Below are 27,948 nucleotides of genomic sequence, written 5' to 3'. Positions count from 1 at the left end.
CATACTTATTTCAGATCCATGACTGAAGAAGTACTGAAACTGCATCAGCATGATAGCCAGTGAACAATTATTTTCAGACAGAGGTCAGCAATGGCCGCCTACAATAACAATATATTTTGCAAGGAAGATTGTCATATACATGCAAAGATTTATTTTATCTGTTACAGGTTTTTATATCAGGTCTTTCCAGGAAATACATCCCAGTGGTTACAGATACTTCACCAAGCTGTAAGTGAGAATAAGTACAGTGTAGCAGAAAACCTCCTCGGCTTCTTCAAGGAAGCCTGCCCACACCTAATTAACTCAGAGGAAATGTCTTCAGGCTGTGTAGCTCTGCACCTGGCTAGTCAAAGTGGATTCTTTGTAAGTATAATTAATGTAACAAATGCAAGACCATGTCCCAGTCTTCAAGGAAAAATACAGGAAATTAAGTTAAATGTTTCAGCTTGTATTTGAGTTGGGATTTATTTTACCTTCTTGTAAGTTATTTATGAAACATACTGATCATTTTGTAGTTTAATAGTTCTTCTACAGACCTCCATGTAGACCACTTGTGGGTAACCTGATTCTGAAGGGCCTCAGCACGCAGTCCCAGTCTACCTTAAAGATCTGCACACTGTTTAATTTGTTTAATTTTCTAAGAAAAGCAGAACACAAGTGAACATGAGGACTATTTTATAACAAATTGAGAAAAAGGTAATGGTAATTCCCATAGCAATGAATCAGATTTAATTTTTAAAAATCTAAATGAGGAGGTTGCTGTAGGTTCTATTTCCAATGCAGTTTTCATTAACCTGACCTCATCCACAAATTAATTTAGCACTGACCCACTGGGTCCTGTTAGAGCTTTCTCTAGAGGAGGGTGGTCCTGGATGATGCATATTTTGGCACTAATATGATGACATCAATGCCACTCTATGCATCTGAAAACTCAGAGTACTCGGGGATGGGGGGTATGACACAAACCTTGTACAAACCTTCAAGAAGACATTTAAAAAAATGAAAAGTACAACCAGTATGGGTACTCTGCTTACACAGGAGAATAGTGATTGGCAGGGATTAGCCCTGAAGTCAAGCCCCTCATAACAATCTGACATTACTGTAGTTTGAAAATGAAATGCAGAGGATTGTTATTTTGACTAGTAAGGGTAATAGCTGACTTTTAACCAGCTTTACATATTTCTGACATATAAATCTGTAAACTGTTGGTCAAATGTTCATTCTCGATTGATTTGATTTTAAATGTTTAAGTGACTAAGAGCCTAAGTCTAAGTGGCAATTACCATGTATTTGATCAGCATACGGGCCTGTGTAAGTTTTTGTTCACTTTAACTGACAAATGCGCGGTCATGCAACACTGCACCCAAATTACATTTATATCTTTTTTTTCCCCTCGAATTGAGCTTTCTTTTGGTGGTATTTGATTGCCTGTGCATTTTTTTTTTTATTAAAAAAAGCCTGACAATTTGGTAAAAAAAAACAATAATTTTGACTTTTTGCTATTAAACATGCCCAGTAAAAAAAATTTTAAAAATCTAATTTCATCATAAATTTATACCAAAATGTATTCTGCTACATGTCTTTGCTAAAAAAAAAAGAAAAATCCCAATATGCGTAAATTAATTGGTTTACATGAAAGTTATAGTATTTACAAATGGCGGCATATATACTGGAATTTTTTAATTTTTTAAAATCTTTACTAGTAATGGCAGCGATCAGAGACTTCTAGCAGGACTGCGGGACTGCAGTGGACAATCTGACACTAGGGGGGAACTGACTTAGCGTCACTGACTGCCCCAGTGACACCAATACAGTGATCAGTGCTAAAAAAAAAAGCACTGACACTGTACTATTGGCACTGGGCAGGAAGGGGTTAACATGAGGGGCGATCAAAAGGTTAACTGTGTGCAGGGAGTGTTTTACTAGGGGGCAGTGTCAGTGTGCTTCACTGTAATCACACTGCTCTGGATAGCTGTGCAGAGCCATCCAGAGCAGTGTGCCTAAGCTGAAAAAAACAGTCCTCCTCCCTGTCGGAAATCTTTGGAAATCACCGGGTGCCGTTGAGTAATTACCGACCAGGACCCGGTGATTGACAGCTGTGGCAGCGAATGGTGGCGCAGGTAGGACGCGCGCACGCCCCCTACCCTGAAATGTAGAATCACATATATACGTGATTTTGCATACCCATGCGACCCTGTAGCAGTATTTCTGCTATAGGGCGGATGGGTAGCAGTTATTTGGCCCTTACTGTTTATTTTTATTAATCTGAATTTGATTTCAACCTCTGAAGTCAACATATGACCTCTGAACTGAGAAACTCCAACTTCCAGTCACCTAAGAGGCGAGTGAACGTTCTCCAGCATCTAAGAACAGGCTTTGAAGCATCTGAGAGCAAAATGGATTTAGGTGAAAAAAATATTTTGGAACTAAATGTTTATTCTATTTTTTCTAATCTATTTTTAATCCTTATGCTACTAGACTTGATGAATAGATAGTATAACATTTTTACTTGTTTTAACCTTTTTCCATTTTTCCAGTTGCCTCCTTGCCCAGGCCAAAATGATATCATACATTCCAAGAGTCTTTATGGACTTTTTTTTTTTTCTTTCATCTGGAGGAGCTAAGGAAGGGCTTTCTGAGCTAAGCATACCCTCTTGTCTGTATGCCTGAGCTAAAGGCAGATGGATTCCAGGGCATAAATGCTACGTATTCAATATGGCTGTGGCTAGCAATTCCAGGGGGTGTTTTTAAAGGTGATCTCCCAACATAATAAAGCAGAATACCGCTTTAAGTGTCCTGGGGTTAGTGTAATGATCTCCATTGCTGGCAATTCTCCACCATCAGTGAATCAATGTTATACACACACTTGATACGGCTTTGTGCGCTAAATTCCACATGTGTATTTTCCTTTTTTCCAAAGATGGCAAGGGATTCAGAAGTGACTTTGCTTGTCAAGAGTGTTCCTTGTTGTGGATGCAAGTTTTAAGGCTGGTGATAGTTAAATGACGTGCACTTTCAGGTTTATTAGCTTGCATTTGAGATCAGTTTGAGGTGCTTTGAGTTCACTTTGAGTTCCTGCTCAGGTGTTGGCCTGCAGCACACTGCAGCAACACCACCTTCTAAGCTGCTTCAACCTGCTTTTACAACTCTAATGACTGGAATGGAAAGAATAGCCATTCTGATGTGTACTAAAGCCCAAGGAGATTCTCTTACTTGGTGGAAAACCCTCTGCTTGATTGTTGGCCATTTATACATTTTTCAAGGGGAAAATGGATTAAATATTTAACCATGCATGCTCCAAATGGGTTTATCTGATATATCTTAGTGGGTGCCAAAGTCACAGCAATTTTTGAGTACAATCATATCTCCTACTACCTGAAATGTTTAAGGAATAGCTATGCCTGCCTATGGGTTTATTTAGATCTAGCAACAGTTACAGTAGGAGAAGGACAGAGCTCTCAACAGTTACAGCAACGTTGTCAACTTCAATGTAACTTTTTCAAAGTTAGACATTTTATTTTGCATATGGTTAGAAAGGAGTGTTCTCTTTTTACTTCCATTATTTCTTGTGTGTTTACCCTTACATGGTCCAAATATTGTGATGCTGAGATAAGCCATGTTGATAAAAAGTATAGGCTGAGAGTATGGCTGATCTAAGCCATCATAGACAGGCAGATGTACCTCTGACAAAGTAGGGTGCAGAGATATTTGTTTGAATTCAAACAAATATCTGGCCACTTGCCAGAGAAAAGGATGCAGCACTGACACAAGCACTAGTTCCTTTCTCGTTTCATAAAGAAACAGTGAGGATCAGCAAGGTACATCAGATCTTACAATAAGTTGGAACTTTTCTGTTGGTAACAACAAGCACTTTTGGTGTTAGAAATGCTCACTGTATTTCCGTAGGTGCTCCCCTAAAAGACAGTTCTCACCCAGCTGTCAAATCTGGTAGGCAGATTGGGTTGCCAGCCCTATAGGAATTCAGCCAATCAGATAATGGTAGTTATAAAAACATGATGTCTGTCACTTATCCACTAAATTAATATCTGAAAACAAACCCACGTAAATTTATTATCACTGTCACTTCTTACCTTCTGTAAACATTGCGCACATCTGCAGGACAGTGAGCACCTACTGTGAAGATAAGAAATGTTTGTGAATATTAATGAGATTGGGAATGTTCTGTGGATATTGATAGACATGCTTACTGTTCGCCTGAGAAGGTTTGTGTGACAGGATCAAACAGTTGGAACTATCAGAGCATAAACTAACAGTTTACAGCAGAAGCCCCTGTCTGCCTTTGATTAATCTCATGAGATTACAATGATAAAAGCCCTCCGGAAGTTTATTTGCTTGTTTTATTTAGAATTATACATAACAGAGAAACCAATGGTGTACCAAGGTTCATGAGCTCATAAAGAATCAGACCCTAGACTAGACAAACATAATAAGTATATTTTATCCTGTTTAGGAAATGTTTGTAAAAAACAAATATTGCAATAAGTTAAATACATATCTGTATCAATTCAAGTAACAATTTGTTTATGCTGTCATTTCTCATTACAGGACACTGCACTACTGCTCCTAGAAAATGGAGCATCTGTCACTAAAACCGACAGGAATAAGCACACCCCTTTTCATTATGCCCTAGCAGGAAAACACAGGGATGTTTGTAAGGCAAGAATTAATATGTTTCTGGACTATAGGGTATCACTTGTCACTAATTACTGCTTTGTTTTGTGATAATGTGTATTCAAGCATTCAGATGATGTTTAATACATTGGACAAGAAGGGGGAAAATATAGCCATATAAATTCTAGATGTGTATAAGATTTTTATTGCATTTTCATTGTATATATATATATATATATATATATACACACACACGCACACACACACACACACTAGCTGGCCTCTTTATTAGGTACACGTGTTCAATTGGTAACACAAATTGCTAATCAGCCAATCAGATAGCACCAGCTCAGTGCATTTAGGCATCTAAACGTGGTGAAGACGATTTGCTGAAGTACAAACTGAGCATCAGAATGGGGGAGAAAGGGGATTTAAGTAACTTTGAACGTGGCATGGTTGTTGGTGCCAGATGGGCTGGTCTCAGTTTTTCAGAAACAGCTGATCTACTGGGATTTTCATGCACAACCATCTCTAGGGTTTACAGAAAATGGTCCGAAAAAGAGAGTTTCCAGTGCGCAGCCTTTGTGTGGACAAAAATGCTTTGTTGATGTCGGAGAATTTGTAGACTGGTTCGAGATGACAGAAAGTAACTCAAATAACCATTCTTTACAACCACGGTATGCAGAATACCATCTCTTTGAATGCACAAAAAAACCTTGAAGCAGGTGGGCTACAGCAGCAGAAGACCAAACCGGGTGCCACTCCTGTCAGCTAAGAACAGGAAACGGAGGCTACAATTCACACAGGCTCACCAAAATTGGACAATAGACGATTGGAAACATTGCCTAGTCTGATGAGTCTTGATTTCAGCTGCGACATTCAGATGGTAGGGTCAGAGTTTGTCATAAACAACATGAAAGCATGGATCCATCCAGCCTTGTATCAATGGTTCAGGCTGGTGATGGTGGTGTAATGGTGTGGGGGAGATTTTCTTGCAAGGGAAAATGTCACCAGCACACTGAGGATCACCAATATGGGTCCAAATGTTTTAATGAATGATCACATAGTTACAGCAAGGCAACATTTCGGAGTCTCGCAGGACCCATTCATCAGGCTGTGACCAAAGATTTTCTTGGCACACATTTGGCCCTTTAGTACCAATTTAGCATTGTTTAAATGCCACGGTCTACCTGAGTATTGTTGCTGATCATGTCCTTCCCTTTATGACTACAGTATACCCATCTTCTTATGGCTACTTCCAGCAGGATAATGCATCATATCACAAAGCTCAAATACTCTCAAACTTTTTTCTTGAACATGACAATGAGCTCACTGTATTTCAATGGCCTCCACAGTCACCAGATCTCAATCCAACAGAGCACCTTTGGAATGTGGTGGAACAGGAGATTTGCATCATGAATATGCAGACAACAAATGTGCAGCAACTGCTTGATTTGATGCTATCATGTCAATATGGACCAAAATCTCTGAGAAATGCTTCCAACACCTTGTTGAATCTATGCTATGAAGAATTAAGGCAGTTCTGAAGGCAAAAGGGGGTCCAACCTGGTACTAGCAAGGTATAACTAATAAAGTGGCCGGTGAGTGTATATATACAGTATATATTATTCTGAGTTTAGCTCCAAATTTAGGGCCTCCCACCCATTTTAATTGACTGCTTTATGACCCAATTACCAAAACTGCATTACTCTCACAGGGGTTGTCCAGCATCAAACTGAAACAAACTAAATAATCAGTCTCAAGACATTTTTGTCCTTGGGTCAGCAGCACTAAGTGGTTGATAACTAAAGCTGGAGAGTGAAAACTCTGGTGCAGTGGTGCATAACAGCCAATCAGCTTCCAACTTCAGCTTTTTCAAATAAGCTTTAACAAAAATACTGGAATAAATCAACACCTAAATATATATTTGGCTTTGGCCTTACAAACAGGTTTGGACACTAGGGTTGCCACCTCATCCCTTTATTTACCAGGCCAATTTTCAGCTTTCAGCGCTGCCGCACTTTGATTGACAATTGCGCGGTCATGCAACATTGTACCCATATGAAATTTTGATCATTTTTTTCTCACAAATAGAGCTTTCTTTTGGTGGTATTTAATCGCCACTGGGCACTTTACTTTTTGCGGTATAAATAAAAAAAGTGCAAAAAATTGAAAAATAAAAAAAAAGTTTCTTTGTTTCTATTATAAAATTTTTCAAACAGGTAATTTCTCTCCTTCACTGATGTGCGTTGATGAGGCAGCACTGATGGGCACTGATAGGCGGCACTGATGGGCACTGATAAGCAGCACTAAAGGGCACTGATAGGCAGTACTAATGAGGTGGCACGGATAGGCGGCACTGATAGACAGCACTAATGAGGTGTCACGGATAGGCGGCACTAATATGCAGCACTGATAGGCGGCACTGATAGGTGACACTGATGATGGGTACTGATAGACGGCACTGACTGGCATCACTGCTGGGCACTGATTGGCGGCACTGACTGGCACAACCCCTGGGCACTGACTGGTGGCACTGACTGGCAGCACTGCTGGGCTGCACTGGTGGGTGGCACTGGTGGGCAGCACTGGTGGGTGGGCACAGGTGGGTGGCACTGGTGGGCACAGGTGGGTGGGCACAGGTGGGTGGCACTGCTGGGCACAGGTAGGTGGCACTTCTGGGCACAGGTGTGTGACACTGCAGAGTGGCACAGGTGGGTGCACTGCTGGGCACAGGTGGGTGCACTGCTGGGCACAGGTGGGTAATCTGCTGGGCACAGGTGGGTGATCTGCTGGGCACAGGTGGGCGGAACTTGCGGGTGCCACTGCTGGGCACTGATCATCAGTGCCCTGATGATCGGTGCCGATCCTCGCTCTGACAACTGCCGGTTCTTGGCAGTACTTTCCTCACGATCTGACAGCGTGAGGAAAGTGCAGCCGAGAACCGGCACTTGCATTTCCCTCTGATCAGTGTGTCATTGGACACCGCTGATCACGTGGTAAAAGGCCGCTGTGATTGGCCTTTTACCACATCACGTGATCAGCTGTGTCCGTAGGACACAGCGATCACGGAGATCGCCGGGTGCGCGCCCCCTGGGGCGCGCAGGAGAGCGCGTTCTGGGAGGACGTCATATGACGTCCACTCAGAACTGGCCGGCCGCAGTGCAGCCGTCATTCGGCTATCTGCGGTCGGCAACAAGTTAATTACATAGGTTCTGTGGTTGATGAAGGTGGTAATTAAACTCACTTAGTGCCTGATCTGCAATAAATTAGCCTTAGAACCTGTGTAATTAATATGTGTTCGGTTTTAAAGAGATGAGGTGGCAACAGTACTGGACACACACTTCTTGCATATTCACAGATCCTACAGCATCTGCAGCAGCCCCTGACTGACTGGAGAATTCTTTCTTTTGTAGTCAACACCCACCTGTCTCAAATCAGTCTCACATTTGTTCAGAAACCCTTTCATTGTTGATACAGATTCGCAGACATTTCCCACATCTTAACCACTTGCCCTCCAGAGGATTTACCCCTCTTCCTGACTAGGTCATTTTTTGCGATACTGAGTTGTATTACTTTAACTGACAATTTCGCAGTCATGCAACACTGCACCCAAATTAAATGTATGTACTTTTTTCCCCACAAATAGAGCTTTTATTCAGTGGTATTTGATTGCCTCTGCATTTTTTATTTTTTGCGCTATAAACAAAAAAAGTCGACAATTTTGAAAAAAATACACATTTTTTACTTTTTGCTATAAAACATATCCAGTAAAAAAAAAATAAAAATCACATTTATTAATAAATTTAGGCCAAAATGTAATCTGCTACATGTCTTTGCTAAAAATAATCCCAATACGTGTACGTAAATTAATTGGTTTACGTGAAAGTTATAGCGTCGACAAATGGCAGTATATATACTGAAGTTTTAATTTTAGTTTTTTTTATACTAGTAATGCAACTTATAGCAGGACTATGGTGGGCATTCTGACACTGGGGGAGAACTGACTTAACTGTCACTGACATCCCCAGTGACACTAATACAGTGGTCAGTGCTAAAAAAAAAAGCCTGATCAAAGGGTTAACTGTGTGCTGTGTGTGTTTTACTAGGGAGACATGCTGTGCAGAGAGATACAAAGCAGCATGTTCTTGGTGGCAGGATAGAGTCCTGTGTTGTTTACATACAGACCTCTCCCTTGTCAGTTCCACCGACGATCACCGAGTCCAGGTCAGGAATCGGCGGCCGGGACCCGGTGATTGACATGCTGAGGAGCCAATAGCAGCGCGAGTAGGGAGCACGTGCTTGTGCGCCCCCTACCCGGAAATGCAAGTCACTTGTATATATACGTGATTTTGCACATCCCTGCCGCCCTGTAGCAGTACTTCTGCTATAGGGCGGTCGGGAAGTGGTTAACACTTTGTTTTTTAATGAATTTTGATGGAAATAAAATCTAACTTTTGTTGACATATTATAAGAATGTCTAATCTGTAATTTGATGCCTTTTGAAGATTTTTCCATCTTTCCTTGGCTTCTTTATGCACATTAATACAAATTTTTAGCTGGGGTGCCCAAACGTTCGATCCCCACTGTATATACACTTACCTTCTTTCTGTTCCCCCGCTGCTCTGCAAAGGAAGGAAAGGTGAGTATATGTTTCTACAAATGGATGGGTGATGGTGTTCGAACAAACATGCTACTTTGCCCTGAATAGGACATACTGCAGCGTTTACCTTGCTCAGTTACATGCTAGATTTTCCCTTTAAACAAATCTATTTTTTCAGTAATAAAATATTAGCTCAAACTGCAAGTATAATGAACACTCCAAATGGGGAGTAACCCATGATTCTAGGACTCCATGTAGTTGTCAGTGGAATGTACGCTTTTTCCGAAAGTGACCACAGAAGAGCTGCTAGCATGAATTTTGGTGTCCCCACTTACAAATGATGCAGTTTACATTATAATAATACAAAAGTACTACAGTGTGTCTGTTTCTATGTTTTATTAATGTTCAGACATAATTCTCAAAACCTTTAGGCTCCATGCACACTAGAAGCTGTTAGCATTTATCTGCCCCTAGAAGCTTAATAGTGTTATCCTATGTGTCCATCAGTGGTGTATTTAGTTTTTGTGCTGCCCTAGGCAACTCAAAAACTGTGCGCCCCCCTCGCCCCTTTTCCAGTGAGAGAGAGGTTGCATGGTGACAGTAGCAACTAGGGTGTAAAAGGTGGTGACAAAGAAAGGGTGTATACAGTATATTATGGGGGGTGATGGGGGAGCCATAGCTGTAGGAAGGGTGTGATGGGTATAAGCAGGAATTGTGGAGTGCGATGGGTGGTGAGAGGTGCAGGAGGGTTGATGTGATTGGTGTATGCACAGTATAGTAGGGTGGGATCTATGAGATGTGCTGGCAGGGTATGTTGGGGTGTGATGGGTGTAACGGGGAGTATAGGGTGATGTCAGGTCTCTGCAGGGAGTGGATGGGTGTATGCAGGGTATGGTGGGATGTAAATTCCCTCCGACTCACAGACTGAACCCCCCCCAGAGTGATCTCCCTCCCCCCCACAGAGACTGCCCCATATACACTGATTCCCCCCCCTTACAGACTGCCTTCATATACACTGATTCCCCCCCCATAGACTGCCTCCATATACACTGATTGACCCCCCAACAGACTGCCCCATATACACTGATCCCCCCCCCCACAGACTGCCCCTATATACACTAATCCCTCCTCACAGACTGACCCAATATACACTGACCCCCCCAACAGGCTGTCCCCATATACACTGATCCCCACAAACGGCCCCATATACACTGATCCCCCACAGACTGCCCCCATATACACTGATCCCCCACAGACTGACCCCATATACACTGATTCCCCCCACAGACTGCCCCCATATACACTGATCCCCCCCCCCACAGACTGCCCCTATATACACTAATCCCTCCTCACAGACTGACCCAATATACACTGACCCCCCCAACAGGCTGTCCCCATATACACTGATCCCCACAAACGGCCCCATATACACTGATCCCCCACAGACTGACCCCATATACACTGATCCCCCACAGACTGACCCCATATACACTGATTCCCCCCACATACTGCCCCCATATACACTGTTCCCCCCACAGACTGCCCCCATATACACTAATCCCTCCTCACAGACTGACCCCATATACACTGACCCCCCCAACAGACTGCGCACATATACACTGATCCCTGCCCCCAACAGACTGCCCCCATATACACTGATCCCCCACAGACTGCCCCCATATACACTGATCCCCCACAGACTGCTCCCATATAAACTGATCCCCCACAGACTGACCCCATATACACTGATTCACCCCACAGACTGCCCCAATATACACTGATCCCTCCTCACAGACTGACCCCATATACACTGACCCCCCCCCCCAACAGACTGCCCCCATATACACTGATCCCCACCCCCCACAGACTGCCCCCATATACACTGATCCCCCACAGACTGCCCCCATATACACTGATCCCCTACAGACTGCCCCCATATACACTGATCCCCCACAGACTGCCCCCATATACACTGATCCCCTACAGACTGACCCCATATACACTGATCCCCTACAGACTGCCCCCATATACACTGATCCCCCACAGACTGCCCCCATATACACTGATCCCCTACAGACTGCCCCCATATACACTGATCCCCCACAGACTGCCCCCATATACACGGATCCCCTACAGACTGACCCCATATACACTGATCTCCCAACAGACTGCCCCCATATACACTGATTCCCCCCTCCCCCTGCCCCCATATACACTGACACACACACACACACACTGATGGTTCCTGGCACTTCTAAATTCTGGCTGATAGGAACACCAACAAGACAGAGTATGACAGTGATCATTGTACATTTCCAGCCTCGTCTCTGTGTTTAGTTTCTCTGAATTCCTCACCTTTCCTTCTGACCTCCCACCACTCCAGCAACCGCAGGACTGTTCGCTGGATTTCCTTCTTCCTCCTTCTCTTCCTGGGTGGCAGCCGGTACACTGGGAAGGCTCACCGCACTGACACACCACGCCCTACATGTCCCCATCCTCACCTCACCTGCCGACTTCCCATTGCTCCAGTAGCCGCGCCATGTCCGTAGGACTATACCCTGGATGTCCTTCTTCCTCCTTCTTCTCCTCGGCGACGGCGGCTGGTACGCTGGGAAGGCTCAGTGCACTGACACACTGAGCCCAACATGTCCCCATCTTCACGTGTGTCCCTACTTCCAGGGGGGCGCTGCCGCCCCCTGAAAAATGCTGCCCTAGGCAAACGCCTTGTTTGCCTTGCGGTAAATACGTGCCTGGTGTCCATGCACACTATTTTAGGCTAGTAGCATTTTTCAAGCTTCAGCATTTAGGAGCAGAAAAAAAAATGTTTTTGTAGAGTTTTTGGGAGCGTTTTTCTGGCAGAAAAAAACGTTGAATGCTCCTAAATGCTTCTAAACACTTTTTTCTATCTCTTTTCTAAATGCACTGTAAAAATGCTTATAAAATGCTAACACTCCTAAATACTACTAAAATGCTACTACAAGCTGGCACAAAAATGCTATTATTGGCATTTTTCATCCAGCTTTTTTTCTAACATTTTTTGAGCTTAAAAAATCGCTAGTGTGCATGGAGCCATCTAATGAGATACAGTGTAATTCAATGTAAATTAGAAACACGTAAGTATAAAAGTAGTTTTAGTTAAAGGATAAGTTCACCTTTTGGACAAAAATAATAAATGCACATTTGTTTGCAGGTAAAAAAAATGTGCATTTATTATTTTTGTCCAAAGGAGCCTGTAAAGCATTGCACCAGTGATCAGTAGATCTCTGATGCCATGTAGGTCTTCTGCAAACATGACAGAATATCTGCTTGCCATATGGGATGTACAGTCAAGCAGATATTCTGACAAGAAGCTTCAATGAACTACCACGGCGATCCACAGAGCCATGGTAGTTCATTGAAAACTACAAGCTGACAGCCGCTAAGGCTGCTGGGACTTGTAGGCACTCATTCACAGAACTCTGTGAATGAGTGAGACGACTGTGTGGGGGAGACCCGTACGGCCACGTTGTTTTCAAACCCAAATCCTAAAAATGTGTGGAACATGTAACATGTTCCAAAGGTGAACTTATCTTTTGACGTATTGTAATAGTAGACACGTGATATAACGTGGACAAATATTTTTCTACAACTACTACTATTTTACTACTGCCTGGTTGTTGGTTTGAATCCCAACCACAGCACCACCTGCCTGGAGTTTGCATGTTCTCCCTGTGCCTGCGTGAGTTTCCTCCAGGTACTCCGGTTTCCTCCTATACTCCAAAGACATGATGATAGGTGAATTGGATCCTGTCTAAATTGGCCCTAGTATGTGTATGTATGAATGAATGTAAGTTAGGGACCTTAGATTGTATGTCCCTTGAGGGTTAGGGACTGATGTGAATGTACAATATATATGTAAAGCGCTGCGTAAATTGATGGCGCTATATAAGTATCTGAAATAAATAAAAAATAAGATACTGACTTCCCTTCTGGTAATTCTATAAAAGAAAAATGCCAACTGTCAATTTTTTCTGCAATTCACTTAGTATAGTATGGTTAACATAAATCATGGGACTAGAAATCACAATTAAATATCATTTTCTATACAGGTGGGGGACATTTCACTTACATATTTGAATGTTAATAGTAGCTTTTTCATATAATCTAATGTTTCATTTTGTACCAAACAATAGCTGGTGGTTAGTGTATGAGAGAATGGAACATACTACATCGTGTAATGGAGAACTGTGATATTATAGACTTTAGTACATTATTCCTTGGCTTGCTTTGCCAGTCTGCTAATATACTTTTTTGTGTTTAGCTTTTGATTGAATGGGGATATCGTGTACAAGACCACAGAATTAGCCACCGAGTGGTTCCAGTTGTATTAAGTGATAACCTGAAGCATTTCTATAAAGGTAAAATGCAGTCAGTTTACTAGATGCTAGATATTTCTGTGAGACAATGGGGTTGATTTGCTAAAGGCAATTAGGCTGTCCACTTTGCAAGGGAATTTGCCCCAGTTTGATGACTTTGAGCAAGCTTCACTTCACAAAGAATACCCTGTCACCTGTAAAGAAAAAAAAAACAATATTTGTTTGCACATGATTGGATTGTGGAATCAGCAGAAAATCACTTAATTCACTAAGTTCTAGGGCAAATCTCCTTGCACAATGCAAATTTCCTTGCAAAGCCTATTTGCTTTTAGTAAATCAACATCAATAACTCTTCTCTCAGTGCAAATCTATAGACTGAATTCATGTGCTTTTCACTGACAACAGAGAGGAGAAAATATTACTCTTTGCTAGAGGTTTGCTCAATCTCTGGTTTGCTGACTCCAGATCTGTTATGGTTTTTAAGGGGAAACAACCATTGCAGCCCCCTTAAGGTCCTATGCAAATACCAAACTCTTTAAAGGAAGGGGCTAAGCATGAATCCCATGTATCAGTTTTTGGTCCTAATAATAGCATTGTAGAGGGAGGAAGCATTCTCCCCATGTGTTAGTATTTAAGACCTAGTGATTGGTCATTCAGATGCCAAGAATTGCATTATGGTACTGGGTAAAGAGTGTTGAGTTTTTCTAAAGAGACAGAAAAGCTCTCAGGCTCCAGTGGATTATTCCTTACAAACAGTAACATTTCTGTAAGGGAAATCGAATGCAAGCATCCAGCAACAGGGATGACTAGATCTGTGTAGCTCAATTTAGGATACTGAATTCAGACTGTGCATGATTAAAGTAATATTTATCAATGCACATTACACCAATCCAACACTAACAGAACATTAAAATCAAAGCAAAAGTGAAAAATTAATGTGACAGTAAAGCAAAACAAAATCAACAACCTTACTATAGATACACTCTATAAAAAAGGAGGGAAGCTGACATAAACAAGACATGAGCAGGACTGAGACTGGAAACAAGATCAGAGATGGGGTAACAGGATATAAGGTACTGGATACAGGGCAGGGGCAGGATCAGGATCAGGCAGTCATTAGGATCAGGATAATTCAGCAAGTAGGTAACTGGGCAGCAGGCAAAACACTGAAGCAAAATGGTTTAGTAGAGGAGGGACTAAATATCCTCCCAGCAGCCAGAATCCAGTGAAGACCAATTGCTGGGATCTGCTGGCTGCTGAGAGACACCTGCTGGTGAATACCAGAACTACAGTCTTCTCGCCTAGAAACCAAAGTGCCTCCAGCAGGTGATCAAATTCCTGACAATCGCTTTGTTTTTTGAGAGTGATTGGTAACAGGAAACCTGAGCTAGTCTGTTTAGCCTACTTAGCCAGCCACTTACACTAGACTAAGTATTAGAAAAATGATGATGTTGTTCTTGTTTCTTACAGGATACAGTGACATGTGGCAGACTTCAGTTCAGGAGGTACTTGATGGAAATAGTGAATGTCTAAAGAAGTTAATAGAAGATCATGAAAAGAGGCAGACAGTTATTTCCAGTCTGAGAAGTAGGTATGGTGACATTACACTTGCTGGCCTTTAATCAGCCCTTGGGGCTTTATTCTTCCAACTGATACCAATGACAGGGCACTATGACTCCAACTGACACCAGTGTTGGGGCATTATTCCTCCTACTGACATCACGGATGGGGCATTATTATTTCCATTTGCACCAAAGATGGGGCACTATTTTTCCCACTGACACCAAGGTTGGAGAACTAATCTTCCCACTGACACCAAGGTTGGGGCACTATTCTTCCCATTGACACCAAGGTTGGGGCACTATTCTTCCCACTGACACCAAGGTTGGGGCACTATTCTTCCCACTGACAGCAATGAGGAGGCACTGTTCCTTTCAATGTCAAGAGGCATTATGGTGGAAAAACAGACTTTTATTACTGTTACCATTGACTGGTTGGTGGTGGTTTTTATTACTGCTACTACAGGCCTGGGGAGAATGGGGTCTTTAATTGCAACTGATGGAGAGGCAATTTTTACTCCCACTGACCACCAACACAAAAGGCATTTTTAGATCTTACCTATGCCGGGACATTTTTTTACTCCTACGAACGATAGACACTAGAGGATTTTTTTTCCCTCAGACTGACCTCAGACACTGTAGATTTTTTTAATCCCACTGACCACAAACAAATGGAAATTTTCTACTACCACTGGCTACGGATACAGGGAAGTTTTTACCCCTACTGACCTCTAATGCAATGTTTCTATTGCTACTGAAGCCTTCAAAATAGTGAATTATAATAGAGCTTATAAAAGAGCTTCCTTAGAAAGAAACATACTAAAAATAATATGGATGCTTCCATTGCTCATCTTTTCTGGGCAACACTAGCTGCTTGGTGGTCATCCTATTGCTCTCATACATTGGGTCAGTGTTCCAGAACAAACACAAATGGGACTTCTGACTTCACTCTGACTTTCTGATCTACATATTATTGTTGGATCAGTGAATTAGAGACAGCCAGGCAACTAGAATTGACCAGCAATGGTACCCTTCATGGACTGAACAAACAGGCATGGCCCACTTCGGCAGATTACGGGCTTCAAATGGCAGTACAATGACACCCTCCATACAGGTTTCCTATAAAATCTATTTATTTTCTGAAAGTGTATGGGAAACCAAATATGTATAGAACTCTTTTTATACTGGCTTTTATAGGGACAAGTTTTAAATTGTATTTTGGAACTGAAAGTTTTGGCATAATCAGATCAATTGTCAAAGCTTTGCCTCGCAGCATGGTGTTTGGCCATAAAGGTTGGGTATTGGAGCCTACTGCAGGTTTTTTTGTTTTTTTTTTGCATGACTGTTTTTTTTTTTTTTTTTTGAGGTCTCACTATTCCAGGAAAAGATGAATACCATGATTTGTCTTTTGCTACAAAAGTAAAGAAAGAAAAGGGAGGATTTCACAGTTAATCATTTCTGGCTTACTGTGCAAAATGATTACCTTTCAGTCTCAAACAAAACCATTGATTTATGCCTTGCCATTTACTTCTGTTAATTCTGTTAATGTGAACAGACATCTTCTCTAAACACTATTAAATATCTCTGCATTGTGTTTTAAAGGTCCAGTAGAGGCGAAAAATATTTTTACAAAAAAGCAGTTGCTGTAACTGCTTAAGACATGTTAGTTGGAGTTAGGTTTATTAGTGTTTTGCTTACTTGAGGTCCATTTAAAACTATGTATATCCTTTCCCATAGGGATGACAGGGTTATCCTGTTAAGGCTTTGCTTGCACTTGCAGTTGATGCAATCATGTGCAATGAACACAGTTGTGGCACAGCTGTCTGGGATTTTAACTATCCTGTGTGGGATTATAGGGGTTAATAAAGGCTGTAAAGAAGTAACATAATCCCCGTCTCACCACCTGTCGAACTTCCTTCCAATGCAGATTGCTCTTCAGAACACAGCACAAGTGTAAGTGAGCCCTAAAGGAAGTGAAAGATTAGTGGATCAGCTAATGACAGCAGTCATTGCCATCAGAAATAACCATTGAATGAACATTTTTTGTAAAGAGGTTAGGGATGAGTGGAGTGATTATGATCAAGCTGACTTGCTAATCAAGCTAATTGGCAAAATAAAAACAGGATAGTTGAAAGGAGCTTTTGTAACTTTTAGGAACCATTTAGAGCCCAATTGCACCTCTATTAACCCCTTCATGCCGACTGTAAGCAAATATTCCGTGGGTCTGCTAATATACGTACCTGTCTGTACCGTGCAGTGCGCTCCCAGCACAGAGGTTGGGGTCTCACTGAAAGCCCTGAGACCCGTTCTAACGATCAGGTCTCCTGATTCTGGGTTACCTGATTGCTGTGATATCCTCTGATTGGCCATCACAGTGATTAGTCGCTGTGAAGCCCGCAACCTTTTTCTCCTTCTGAATGGAAGAGAGAGAATCATTCTACCTCTCTCTCTGTCCTTCCAGTGAAAAATTAAAAGTGCATGTAAAAAATAAATAAATTAAATAAATAAAAATATTAATTTAAAAAAATTACGTAGATCAAGGTTTGATCTAGGTCAGTGACAGGGTAAGTGTTTGGGCCAGGGTCAAACCTCAAGGTTGGTGTCAAGGGTCAGTATTTTTTTTTTTTTTGGCCATGATTTTTTTTTTTAATTTGTGTCAGTGGAAGGATGAAAAAAAAGCAAAATGCCCACTATTGTTTCTGGGCCATACTATGGGTACAAACAACAACTAACATACGCATATGTGGTTTCGCTGCGATTGTCAGGAGCAGGAAAAATTATTTTGGATTGTTCTTTGGTGTTAGATTATGGTAGTAGCAAGAAATATACAGCTACATTTATTTTTTTACTATTTTGGGCCTGTTTTCCTTTGAGAATAAAAAAAAAAATCAGGAGATATACAATACCATTTGCCCACAAATGAAACTCAAATTGTCCTGAAAAGAACAAGGTATTGTAGATACACAAAGTATTTGTGATGATATGTACAGTTTTGCTGACACATGTCAATGTTGCAAAATTGTGTTTAGGTGTTAAGATTTGTTTTACCCTGAGGCACAAAGGGTTAAATCTCCTTTATTTTTCCTTCCCTGATGAACGGTAACAATATTGAAATCTTTGAATTTTGTCCAACATTTTAGAGAAATTAAAACTCTCAGTTGCACTTATCTGAAATAAATCTATACATTTTGTCCTAATCCAATGTAGAGTTACTATTATAGCTACAGGGGCGTACATAAGGAGGGAGTCAGGGGGGTCTGAACCCCCCCCAAGGAAATAGTTGCCAACCATCCCTGCAGCCCTCGTCCGCAAGTGGAAATAAGGTGGGGGCGGGGAGCAGTGTCGGGACTAGGGGTGTGTTGGACGGGTGGAGGTGGAGACAATCTCCTGTATGGCTTTCAATAAATCAGCTGGAGGCCACAGGAGGGAGAGGAGGAGATGCGCTTTCCAGCTGCTTCATTAAAAGCCGTACAGGAGATCGCTGCTTGTCACCAACCCCACCACTGCACAGAACATACCTGATAGTTCTGCAGTGTTCCCCCCCCCCCACCGCCACTGTGCTCTTCTCAGTGCCCAGCCCCTCCTTTCATCCTCTGCACAAACAGGAGAAGAGGGGAGAGAGGCTGGATCTGCTCTGCTGCCTCCTGTGCCCGCCCACACTCCAGTCTGTGCAGCTTCAGAGGAGGTTTGGGCAGGAAACTGGACACAGCAGCCGACAGCTCTGATGCATCTGAATGAGTCACATGAGTCTAACCTACCTTCTTTCCACCCACCCCTCCTATCCTTCCACCCCTCTCTCCCTTCCTTACAACCACCCTTCCCTTCCTTTGTTCCACCCCTCCCTTCCTTCCACCCTTTCCTTCCTTTCCTTCCTTCCACTCCTTCCTTCCTTCCACCCACCCCTTCCTCCATTCCTTCGTTCCACTACTCCCTTCCTTCCTTCCATGCTCCCTTCCTTTCTTCCTTCCAACCACCCCTCCCTTCATTCCTTTTACCAACCCCTCCCTTCTTTCCTTCAACCCACCCCTCCCTCCCTTCCTTCCACCTAATCCTTCCACCCACCCATCCCTTCCTTCCACTCACTCACTCCTTCCTTCCACCCACCCCTCCCTTCCTTCCTTCCACCCACCCCTCCCTTCCTTCCTTCCACCCACACATCCCTCCCTTCCTTCCTTCCATCCACCCCTTCCATCCTTTCACCCACCCTTCCTTCCGTCCACCCACCCCTCCCTTCCTTCCATCCACCCCTTCTTTCCTCCCACCCATCCTGTCCCTTCCTTCCTTCCTTCCTTCCTTCCACCAACCCTTCCCTCCCTTCCTTCCTTCCTTCCTTCCTTCCACCAACCCCTCCACCCACCCTTCCCTTCCTTCCTGCCACCCACCCACCCACTCATTCCTTCCACCCACTTCCTTCCTTCCTTCCACCCACCCCTCCCTTCCTCCCTTCCACCCTTTACTTCCACCCACCCCTCCCTTCCTTCCACCCATCCCTCCCTCCATTCCTTCCACCCAGCCTTCCTTCCTTCCACCCACCCTTCCTTTCTTCCTTCCACCCACCCCTTCCTTCCACCCAGCCTTCTTTCCTTCCATCAACCCACCCTTTCTTCCTTACACCCACACCTTATTTCCACCCACCCCTCCCTTCCCTCCTTTCCTTCCATCCACCCCTTCCTTCCACCCACCCCTCCCTTCCTTCTATCCACCTCTTCCTTCCTTCCACCTCTCCCTCCCATCATTCTACTCACCCCTCACTTCCTTCCTTCCTTCCTTCCATCCACCCCTTCCTTCCACCTACCTTTCCTTCCTTCCACTCCCCCTCCCTTCCTTCCACCCACACCTTCTTTCCACCCACCACTCCCTTCCTTCCTTCCACCTACCCCTTCCTTCCTTCCACCCACCCCTCCCTTCTTTTCTTCTATCCACCCCTTCTTTCCTTCTTTGCTTCCATCCACCTCTTCCTTCCTTCCACCCATATATTTCATCCACCCCTTCCTTCCATCCACCCCTTTCTTCTATCCACCTCTTCCTTCCTTCCACACACCCCTCCCTTCCTTCCTTCCACCCCTTCCTTCCTTCCACCCACCCCTCCCTTCCTTCCTACCCACCCTTCCCTCCCTTCCTTCCACCCTTCCTTCCACCCTTCCTTCCACCCACTCCTTTCTTCCTTCCACCTACCCCTCCCTTCCTTCCTTCCTTCCTCCCTTCCTTCCTTCCACCCACTCCTTTCTTCCTTCCACCGATCCCTCCCTTCCTTCCATCCACTCCTTCCTTCCTTCCACCCACCATTCCTTCCTAATTTCCTTCCACCCAGCCCTTCCTTCCACCCAGTCCATCCTTCCTTCCATCCACCCCTCCCTTCCTTCCATCCACCCTTTCCTTCCTTCCACCCCTTCCTTCCTTCCTTCCTTCCTTCCACCCCTTCCTTCCTTCCTTCCTTCCTTCCTTCCACCCCCTCCTTCCACCCTCCCCTCTCTTCCTTCCATCCACTACTTCCTTCCTTCCACCCACCCTTCCTTCCTAATGTCCTTCGCCCCACCCATTCCTTCTACCCAGACCTTTCTTCCTTCCATCCACCCACCCTTTCTTCCTTCCACCCACACCTTCTTTCCTACCTTCCACCCACACCTTCTTTCCTACCTTCCACCCACACCTTCTTTCCACCCACCCCTCCCTTCCTTCCTTCCTTCCACCCATCCCTTCCTTCCACCTACCCTTTCCTTCCACCCACCCCTCCCTTCCTTTCTTCCATCCACCGCTTAATTCCTTCTTTGCTTCCACCCACCCCTTCCTTCCTTCCTTCCTTCCTTCCTTCTCTCCCTTCCTTCCTTCCTTCCACCCCTTCCTTCCTTCCACCCACTCCTCCCTCCCTTCTTTCCCTCGTTCCATCCACCCCTTCCTTCCTTCCACCCACCCCTTCCTTCTTTCCACCCACCGATCCCTTCCTTCCTTCCATCCAACCCTTCCTTCCTTCCACCCACCCCTCCCTTCCATCCAACCCTTCCTCCCACCCATGCTTCCTTGCTTCCACCCCTTCCTTCCTTCCACCCACCCCTTTCTTCTATCCACCTCTTCCTTCCTTCCACCCACCACTCCCTTCCTTCCTTTCACCCACCCTTCCCTCCCTTCCTTCCACCCTTCCCTCCCTTCCTTCCACCCTTCCCTCCTTCCACCCACCCACTCCTTCCTTCCTTCCTTTCCTTCCTTTCCTTCCTCTCCTGCCTTCCACACACCCCTCTCTCCCTTCCTTCCACCCCTTCCTTTTTTCCACCCCTTCCTTCCTTCCACCCACCCCTCCCTTCCTTCCTTCCTTCCTTCATTCCACCCACCGACTCCTTCTTTCTTTCCTCCCACCCACTACTTCCTTCCTTCCACCCACTCCTTTCTTCCTTCCTTCCTCTCCTTCCACTCCTTCCTTCCACCCACCCCTTCCTTCCACCCACTCCTTCCTTCCTTCCACCCATCCCTCCCTTCCACCCAGTTCATCCTTCCTTCCATCCACCCCTCCCTTCCTTCCTTCCTTCCTCCCATCCGTTCCTTCCACCCTCCCCTCCCTTCCATCCACTACTTCCTTCCACCCACCCTTCCTTCCTAATTTCCTTCCACCCACCCATTCCTTCTACCCAGCCCTTTCTTCCTTCCTTCCATCCACCCACCCTTTCTTCCTTCCACCCACACCTTCTTTCCTTCCTTCCACCCACACCTTCTTTCCACCCACCCCACCTTTCCTTCCTTCCACCCATCCCTTCCTTCCACCTACCCCTTCCTTCCACCCACCCCTCCCTTCCTTTCTTCCATCCTCTGCTTTCTTCCTTCTTTGCTTCCACCCACCCCTTCCTTCCTTCCTTTCTTCCTTCTTTCCTTCATTCCTCCCACCTACCCCTTCTTTCCACCCACCCCTTCCTTCCTTCCTTCCTTCCTTCCTTCTCTCCCACCCCTCCCTTCCTTCCTTCCACCCCTCCCTTCCTTCCTTCCACCCCTTCCTTCCTTTCTTTTCTCCCACCCCTCCCTCCCTTCTTTCCCTCGTTCCAGCCACCCCTTCCTTCTCTCCACCCATCTCTTCCTTCCACCCCTTCCTTCCTTCCACCCACCCCTTTCTTCTATCCACCTCTTCCTTCCTTCAACACACCCCTCCTTTCCTCCCTTCCTTCCTTCCTACCCACCCTTCCCTCCCTTCCTTCCACCCTTCCCTCCTTCCACCCACCCACTCCTTCTTTCCTTCCACCCACCTACTCCTTCCTTCTACTCACTTCTTTCTTCCTTCCACCCACCCGTCCATTCCTTCCTTCCTTCCTTCCTTCCTTCCTCTCCTTCCTTCCACCCACTCCTTCCTTCCTTCCACTCCTTCCTTCCTTCCACCCAGTCCATCCTTCCTTCCATCCACCCCTTCCTTCCTTCCACCCACTCCTTCCTTCCACTCACCCTTTCTTCCTTCCATCCACCTCTTTCTTCCCTCTGTCCACCCACTCCTTCCACTCATCCCTCCCTTCCATCCACTCCTTCCTTCCACCCACCATCCCTTCCTAATTTCCTTCCACCCACCCCTTCCTTCCACCCAGTGCATCCTTCCTTCCATCCACCCTTCCTTCCTTCCACCCACCCCTCCCGTCCTTCCACCGACCCCGTCCTTCCATCCACCTCTTCCTTCCCTCCTTCCACCCACTCCTTCCACACATCCCTCCCTTCCATCCACTCCTTCCTTCCTTCCACCCACCATCCCTTCCTAATTTCCTTCCACCCACCACTTCCTTCCACCCAGTGCATCCTTCCTTCCATCCACCCCTTCCTTCCTTCCATCCACCCTTCCTTCCTTCCAACCACTCCTTCCTTCCTTCCACTCACCCTTTCTTCCTTCCACCCACCCCTTCCTTCCACCCAGTGCATCCTTCCTTCCATCCACCCTTCCTTCCATCCACCCTTCCTTCCTTCCACCCACTTCTTCCTTCCACCCACCCCTCCTGTCCTTCCACTCACCCCTTCCTTCCATCCACCTCTTCCACCCACTCCTTCCACCCATCCCTCCCTTCCATCCACTCCTTCCTTCCACCCACCATCCCTTCCTAATTTCCTTCCACCCACTCCTTCCTTCCACCCAGTGCATCCTTCCTTCCATCCACCCCTTCCTTCCTTCCATCCACCCCTTCCTTCCTTCCATCCACCCTTCCTTCCTTCCAACCATTCCTTCCTTCCTTCCACTCACCCTTTCTTCCTTCCACCCACCCCTCCCGTCCTTCCACCCACCCCTCCCTTCCTTCCATCCACCTCTTCCTTCCCTCTGTCCACCCTCTCCTTCCACCCATCCCTCCCTTCCTTCCATCCACTCCTTCCTTCCTTCCACCCACCATTTCTTCCTAATTTCCTTCCACCCACCCCTTCCTTCCACCCAGTGCATCCTTCCTTCCATCCACTCTTCCTTCCATCCTCCCTTCCTTCCTTCCACCCACCCCTCCCATCCTTCCACCCACCCCTTCCTTCCTTCCATCCACCTCTTCCTTCCCTCCTTCCACCCACTCCTTCCACCCATCCCTCCCTTCCTTCCATCCACTCCTTCCTTCCTTCCACCCACCATCCCTTCCTAATTTCCTTCCACCCACCCCTTCCTTCCACCCAGTGCATCCTTCCTACCATCCACCCTTCCTTCCTTCCACCCACTCCTTCCTTCCTTCCACCCACCCCTTCCTTCCTTCTTTCCACCCACCCCTGCCTTCCTTCCTTCCTTCCATCCACCCCTTCTTCCACCTACCTTTCCTTCCTTCCTTCCACCCACCTCTTCCTTCCTTCCTTCCACCCACCCCTTCCTTCCACCCCTCCCTTCCTTCAAGGGGAAGAAGTTGGTAGGTGGGGCGGTAAAAATGCAGCTCAGCTGCGAGCTGACCCCCCCCTTGAAGAAATATTATCTACAGCCCTGTATAGCTATGTAGATGCTCAAACAATGATATGTTAACAAAGTGCAATTATGTATCTGTATCATAACAGGGGGTGAGCAAAACACACCCTCATGTAATTTATTAATGAGTTGGGAAGGTCAGTCACTACCTCAACTTTAAATAGACAAAATATGTTTTAGCATGTGATACATCTGTTTGAGGGCCTATTTTTTATCCTGTAAGATGCGTTAGAAAAATACCAAATGCATTGCTACTTTTCCTGGAGTGAAAACCTGCAGGAATGTACTGGCATCTGAAGGATAAGAACTACTAAGGTGTATGGACATTTCTGTATTTAAAAATTACCTTTATAAGCACTGGTGCCAATCAGGATTACAGGATTAGAATGATACGAGCAAGGTTGAGTTACGCAGATAATGGAATTACATAAGAAAGTTCAAATGATGCGTGCATACATATATAACAGAACGTGTACAGCAGAAGATATAGTCCTGTTTGCACACACTTACAGATTTACATGAACATTTTTCTGCACTGTATATAATGAGAGAACAAGAAGCATACATTATTCAAATTCAAACATTTAGAATCTGATTATTTAATAATATTCAGATTATGTGAATTGCAATTACTTTCACAATTCACAGTACTGTGAATTACAAGGCTCATCAACACCTATGCTTAAATATATTTCTTCAGTGATGCATGCATACAAAGACATTAATATCCATTACAACAGTTATCGAAAAAAAATAAAAATAAATAAATAGCCTAATAATTAAAAAGACAGGGAAAGAAGAGCAGGGCCATAAAGCTTTCCGTTGGCTGTTGCAAATTTCCTGAATTGCATATTTATTTTACTGGGAGACAGGAGTAGGTTATGGGGTGGAGACATAGCAATTAGAGATGAGCGAATTGAACTTGGCGAAGTGGAATTCGTTTCGAATATTAGGAAAAATTCGATTCGCACCGAATCCGAAAATTAGCAAACTTCGGATGCACGAATCGAATTTTTCCCGATCGGCCGATTTTCATCCCTTCTACAGCCGGCAAAAAGTGTCCCTGCAGAGAGCTCCGCTATTTCTGACAGTTCTCTGACAGTTCCTTTACATTTACAGCGGTTGAAACATTGTATCTATTTGTTTCCATTTAGGGGACAGATGTTTTTATTCAGAAACAAATAGATACAATGTTTCAACCGCTGTAAATGTGAAGGAACTGTCAGAGAACTGTCAGAAATAGCGGAGCTTTCTGCAGATACACTTTTTGCTGTACTGGAATTCTTCTTATTTTCATTCTTCTTCTTCTTATTTTCATTCTTCTTCTTCTTCTTCTTCTTCTTCTTCTTTTCATTCTTCTTCTCCTTCTTCTTCTCCTTCTTCTTTTCATTCTTCTTCTCCTTCTTCTTTTCATTCTTCTTCTCCTTCTTCTTCTCCTTCTTTTCATTCTTCTTCTCCCTCTTCTTTTCATTCTTCTTCTTCTTCTTATTTTCCTTCTTCTTCTTCTTATTTTCCTTCTTCTTCTTCTTCTTCTTCTTCTTCTTCTTCTTCTTCTTCTTCTTCGTCTTATTTTCCTTCTTCTTCTTCTTCTTATTTTCATTCTTCTTCTCCTTCTTCTTCTCCTTCTTCTTTTCATTCTTCTTCTCCTTCTTCTTTTCATTCTTCTTCTCCTTCTTCTTCTCCTTCTTCTTTTCATTCTTCTTTTCATTCTTCTTCTCCTTCTTCTTTTCATTCTTCTTCTTATTATTATTATTTTCATTCTTCTTCTCCTTCTTCTTCTCATTCTTCTTTTCATTCTTCTTCTCCTTCTTCTTTTCATTCTTCTTCTCCTTCTTCTTCTCCTTCTTCTTTTCATTCTTCTTTTCATTCTTCTTCTCCTTCTTCTTTTCATTCTTCTTTTCATTCTTCTTCTCCTTCTTCTTTTCATTCTTCTTCTTATTATTATTATTTTCATTCTTCTTCTCCTTCTTCTTCTCATTCTTCTTTTCATTCTTCTTCTCCTTCTTCTTCTCCTTCTTCTTTTCATTCTTCTTCTCCTTCTTCTTTTCATTCTTCTTCTTCTTCTTCTTATTTTCATTCTTCTTCTCCTTCTTATTTTCATTCTTCTTCTTCTTATTTTCATTCTTCTTCTCCTTCTTCTCCTTATTCTTTTCATTATTCTTCTCCTTCTTCTTTTCATTCTTCTTCTCCTTCTTCTTTTCATTCTTCTTCTCCTTCTTCTTTTCATTATTCTTCTCCTTCTTCTTCTCCTTCTTCTTTTCATTCTTCTTCTTCTTATTATTTTCCTTCTTCTTCTTCTTCTTCTTCGTCTTATTTTCCTTCTTCTTCTTCGTCTTATTTTCCTTCTTCTTATTCTTCTTCTTCTTATTTTCCTTCTTCTTCTTCTTATTTTCCTTCTTCTTCTTCTTCTTCTTCTTATTTTCCTTTCTTCTTCTTCTTCTTCTTATTTTCCTTTCTTCTTCTTCTTCTTCTTCGTCTTATTTTCCTTCTTCTTCTTCTTCTTCTTCTTCTTCTTCTTATTTTCCTTCTTCTTCTTCTTCTTATTACTATTTTCCTTCTTCTTCTTCTTATTTTCCTTCTTTTTCTTCTTTTCCTTCTTCTTCTTCTTTTCCTTCTTCTTCTTCTTTTCCTTCTTCTTCTTCTTCTTCTTTTCCTTCTTCTTCTTCTTTTCCTTCTTCTTCTTCTTTTCCTTCTTCTTCTTCTTCTTTTCCTTCTTCTTCTTCTTCTTTTCCTTCTTCTTCTTCTTCTTTTCCTTCTTCTTCTTCTTCCTCCTCATCTTCTTCTTCTTCTTCTTCCTCCTCATCTTCTTCCTCCTCATCTTCTTCTTCTTCTTCCTCATCTTCTTCTTCTTCCTCATCTTCTTCTTCTTCTTCTTCATCTTCTTCTTCATCTTCTTCGTCGTGCCCCGTGACTGCCCAAATGAGTGAAGTGTGCGGTGATTCTAAGATCGACGGCACTCATCTGCATGTCATACTGACTGACAGTATTATTTCTCTTCCCCAGCAGACTCCAAGGGCATTTAAATTAAAGGTACAGTGTTCTGCACTAATATAAAGGCTCTCTGAAGCCTAGAAACCCTTTTAATAAGTTAAATTCGCAGCGAATAAATTCGCATCGAATCAAATTTATTCCGCAAATTCGGCGAATCAGCCGAATCGAATTTTTGAATAATTCGCTCATCTCTAATAGCAATGTTCTCTGATAGTTGATTGACTGCTGAATAACTAGTGATTTAGTGAAAGCTGATTTACCTACTATGGTAAGAGACTTATACAGAGTATACAAGTAATTAATTTGTAATAAATTAGGGATTCTAAAACCAGTCAGCCATAGGTTGTTATCTAGTGTTTACCACTAACGAGTAAACATAATAATCTATTTTTATATTTTATGGAATTCGTCATTTTTGCCTATTTTACCAATAGTATGTTTAAAATGAAGGCAGTAGTATTTAAAAAGGAGCTTGGTTTTTGCATTGACTGACATAAATTATTTGGGTTCCAGTAAAGCTGCAGCTGAACAGAACCCCTGGTATATAAAGCAGACAAGTCAAGTAAAGCTGCAGCTGAACAGAACCCCTGGTATATAAAGCAGACAAGTCAAGTAAAGCTGCAGCTGAACAGAACCCCTGGTATATAAAGCAGACAAGTCAAGTAAAGCTGCAGCTGAACAGGACCCCTGGTATATAAAGCAGACAAGTCAAGAACAGTGCATTTTGCCAAAGTTTTTGGAGCAATGTTTTTTACATGCTGACTCATTATGGAGCCCAGTTGTACAATCTATATAGATAGCAGTGACATTTCCATTTTGATATTGGGCTATTTACATTTGAGTCATTGACGCTGATATAGCTGCTCTAAGGAATTGCAGTTTAAACAGTATGTCAATGGGAAAAAAATACAATATTTCATACAT

At 43.7% G+C, this 27,948-nt stretch overlaps 1 protein-coding gene across 1 annotated transcript in view; it reads left to right on the top strand.

Annotated features, from left to right (window-relative positions):
* LOC149471981 (uncharacterized) overlaps positions 1-27,948 on the top strand; it is a 344,746-nt gene that overhangs the window by 198,044 nt on the left and 118,754 nt on the right. The window contains exons 14-17 of the mRNA XM_089652739.1: positions 168-363; positions 4,567-4,677; positions 13,536-13,632; positions 15,061-15,181. Coding sequence (XP_089508865.1) covers positions 168-363; positions 4,567-4,677; positions 13,536-13,632; positions 15,061-15,181 — 525 coding nt within the window. The remainder of the gene's footprint in view (positions 1-167; positions 364-4,566; positions 4,678-13,535; positions 13,633-15,060; positions 15,182-27,948) is intronic.

This window comes from Staurois parvus, unplaced genomic scaffold (assembly GCF_062004578.1).
Source record: "Staurois parvus isolate SC_StPar_1 unplaced genomic scaffold, SC_StPar_1.0 ptg000025l, whole genome shotgun sequence".
Classification (NCBI taxonomy): domain Eukaryota; kingdom Metazoa; phylum Chordata; class Amphibia; order Anura; family Ranidae; genus Staurois; species Staurois parvus.
Note: the sequence above shows the minus strand (reverse complement) of the source record. Positions and strands in the feature narration are given on the sequence as shown.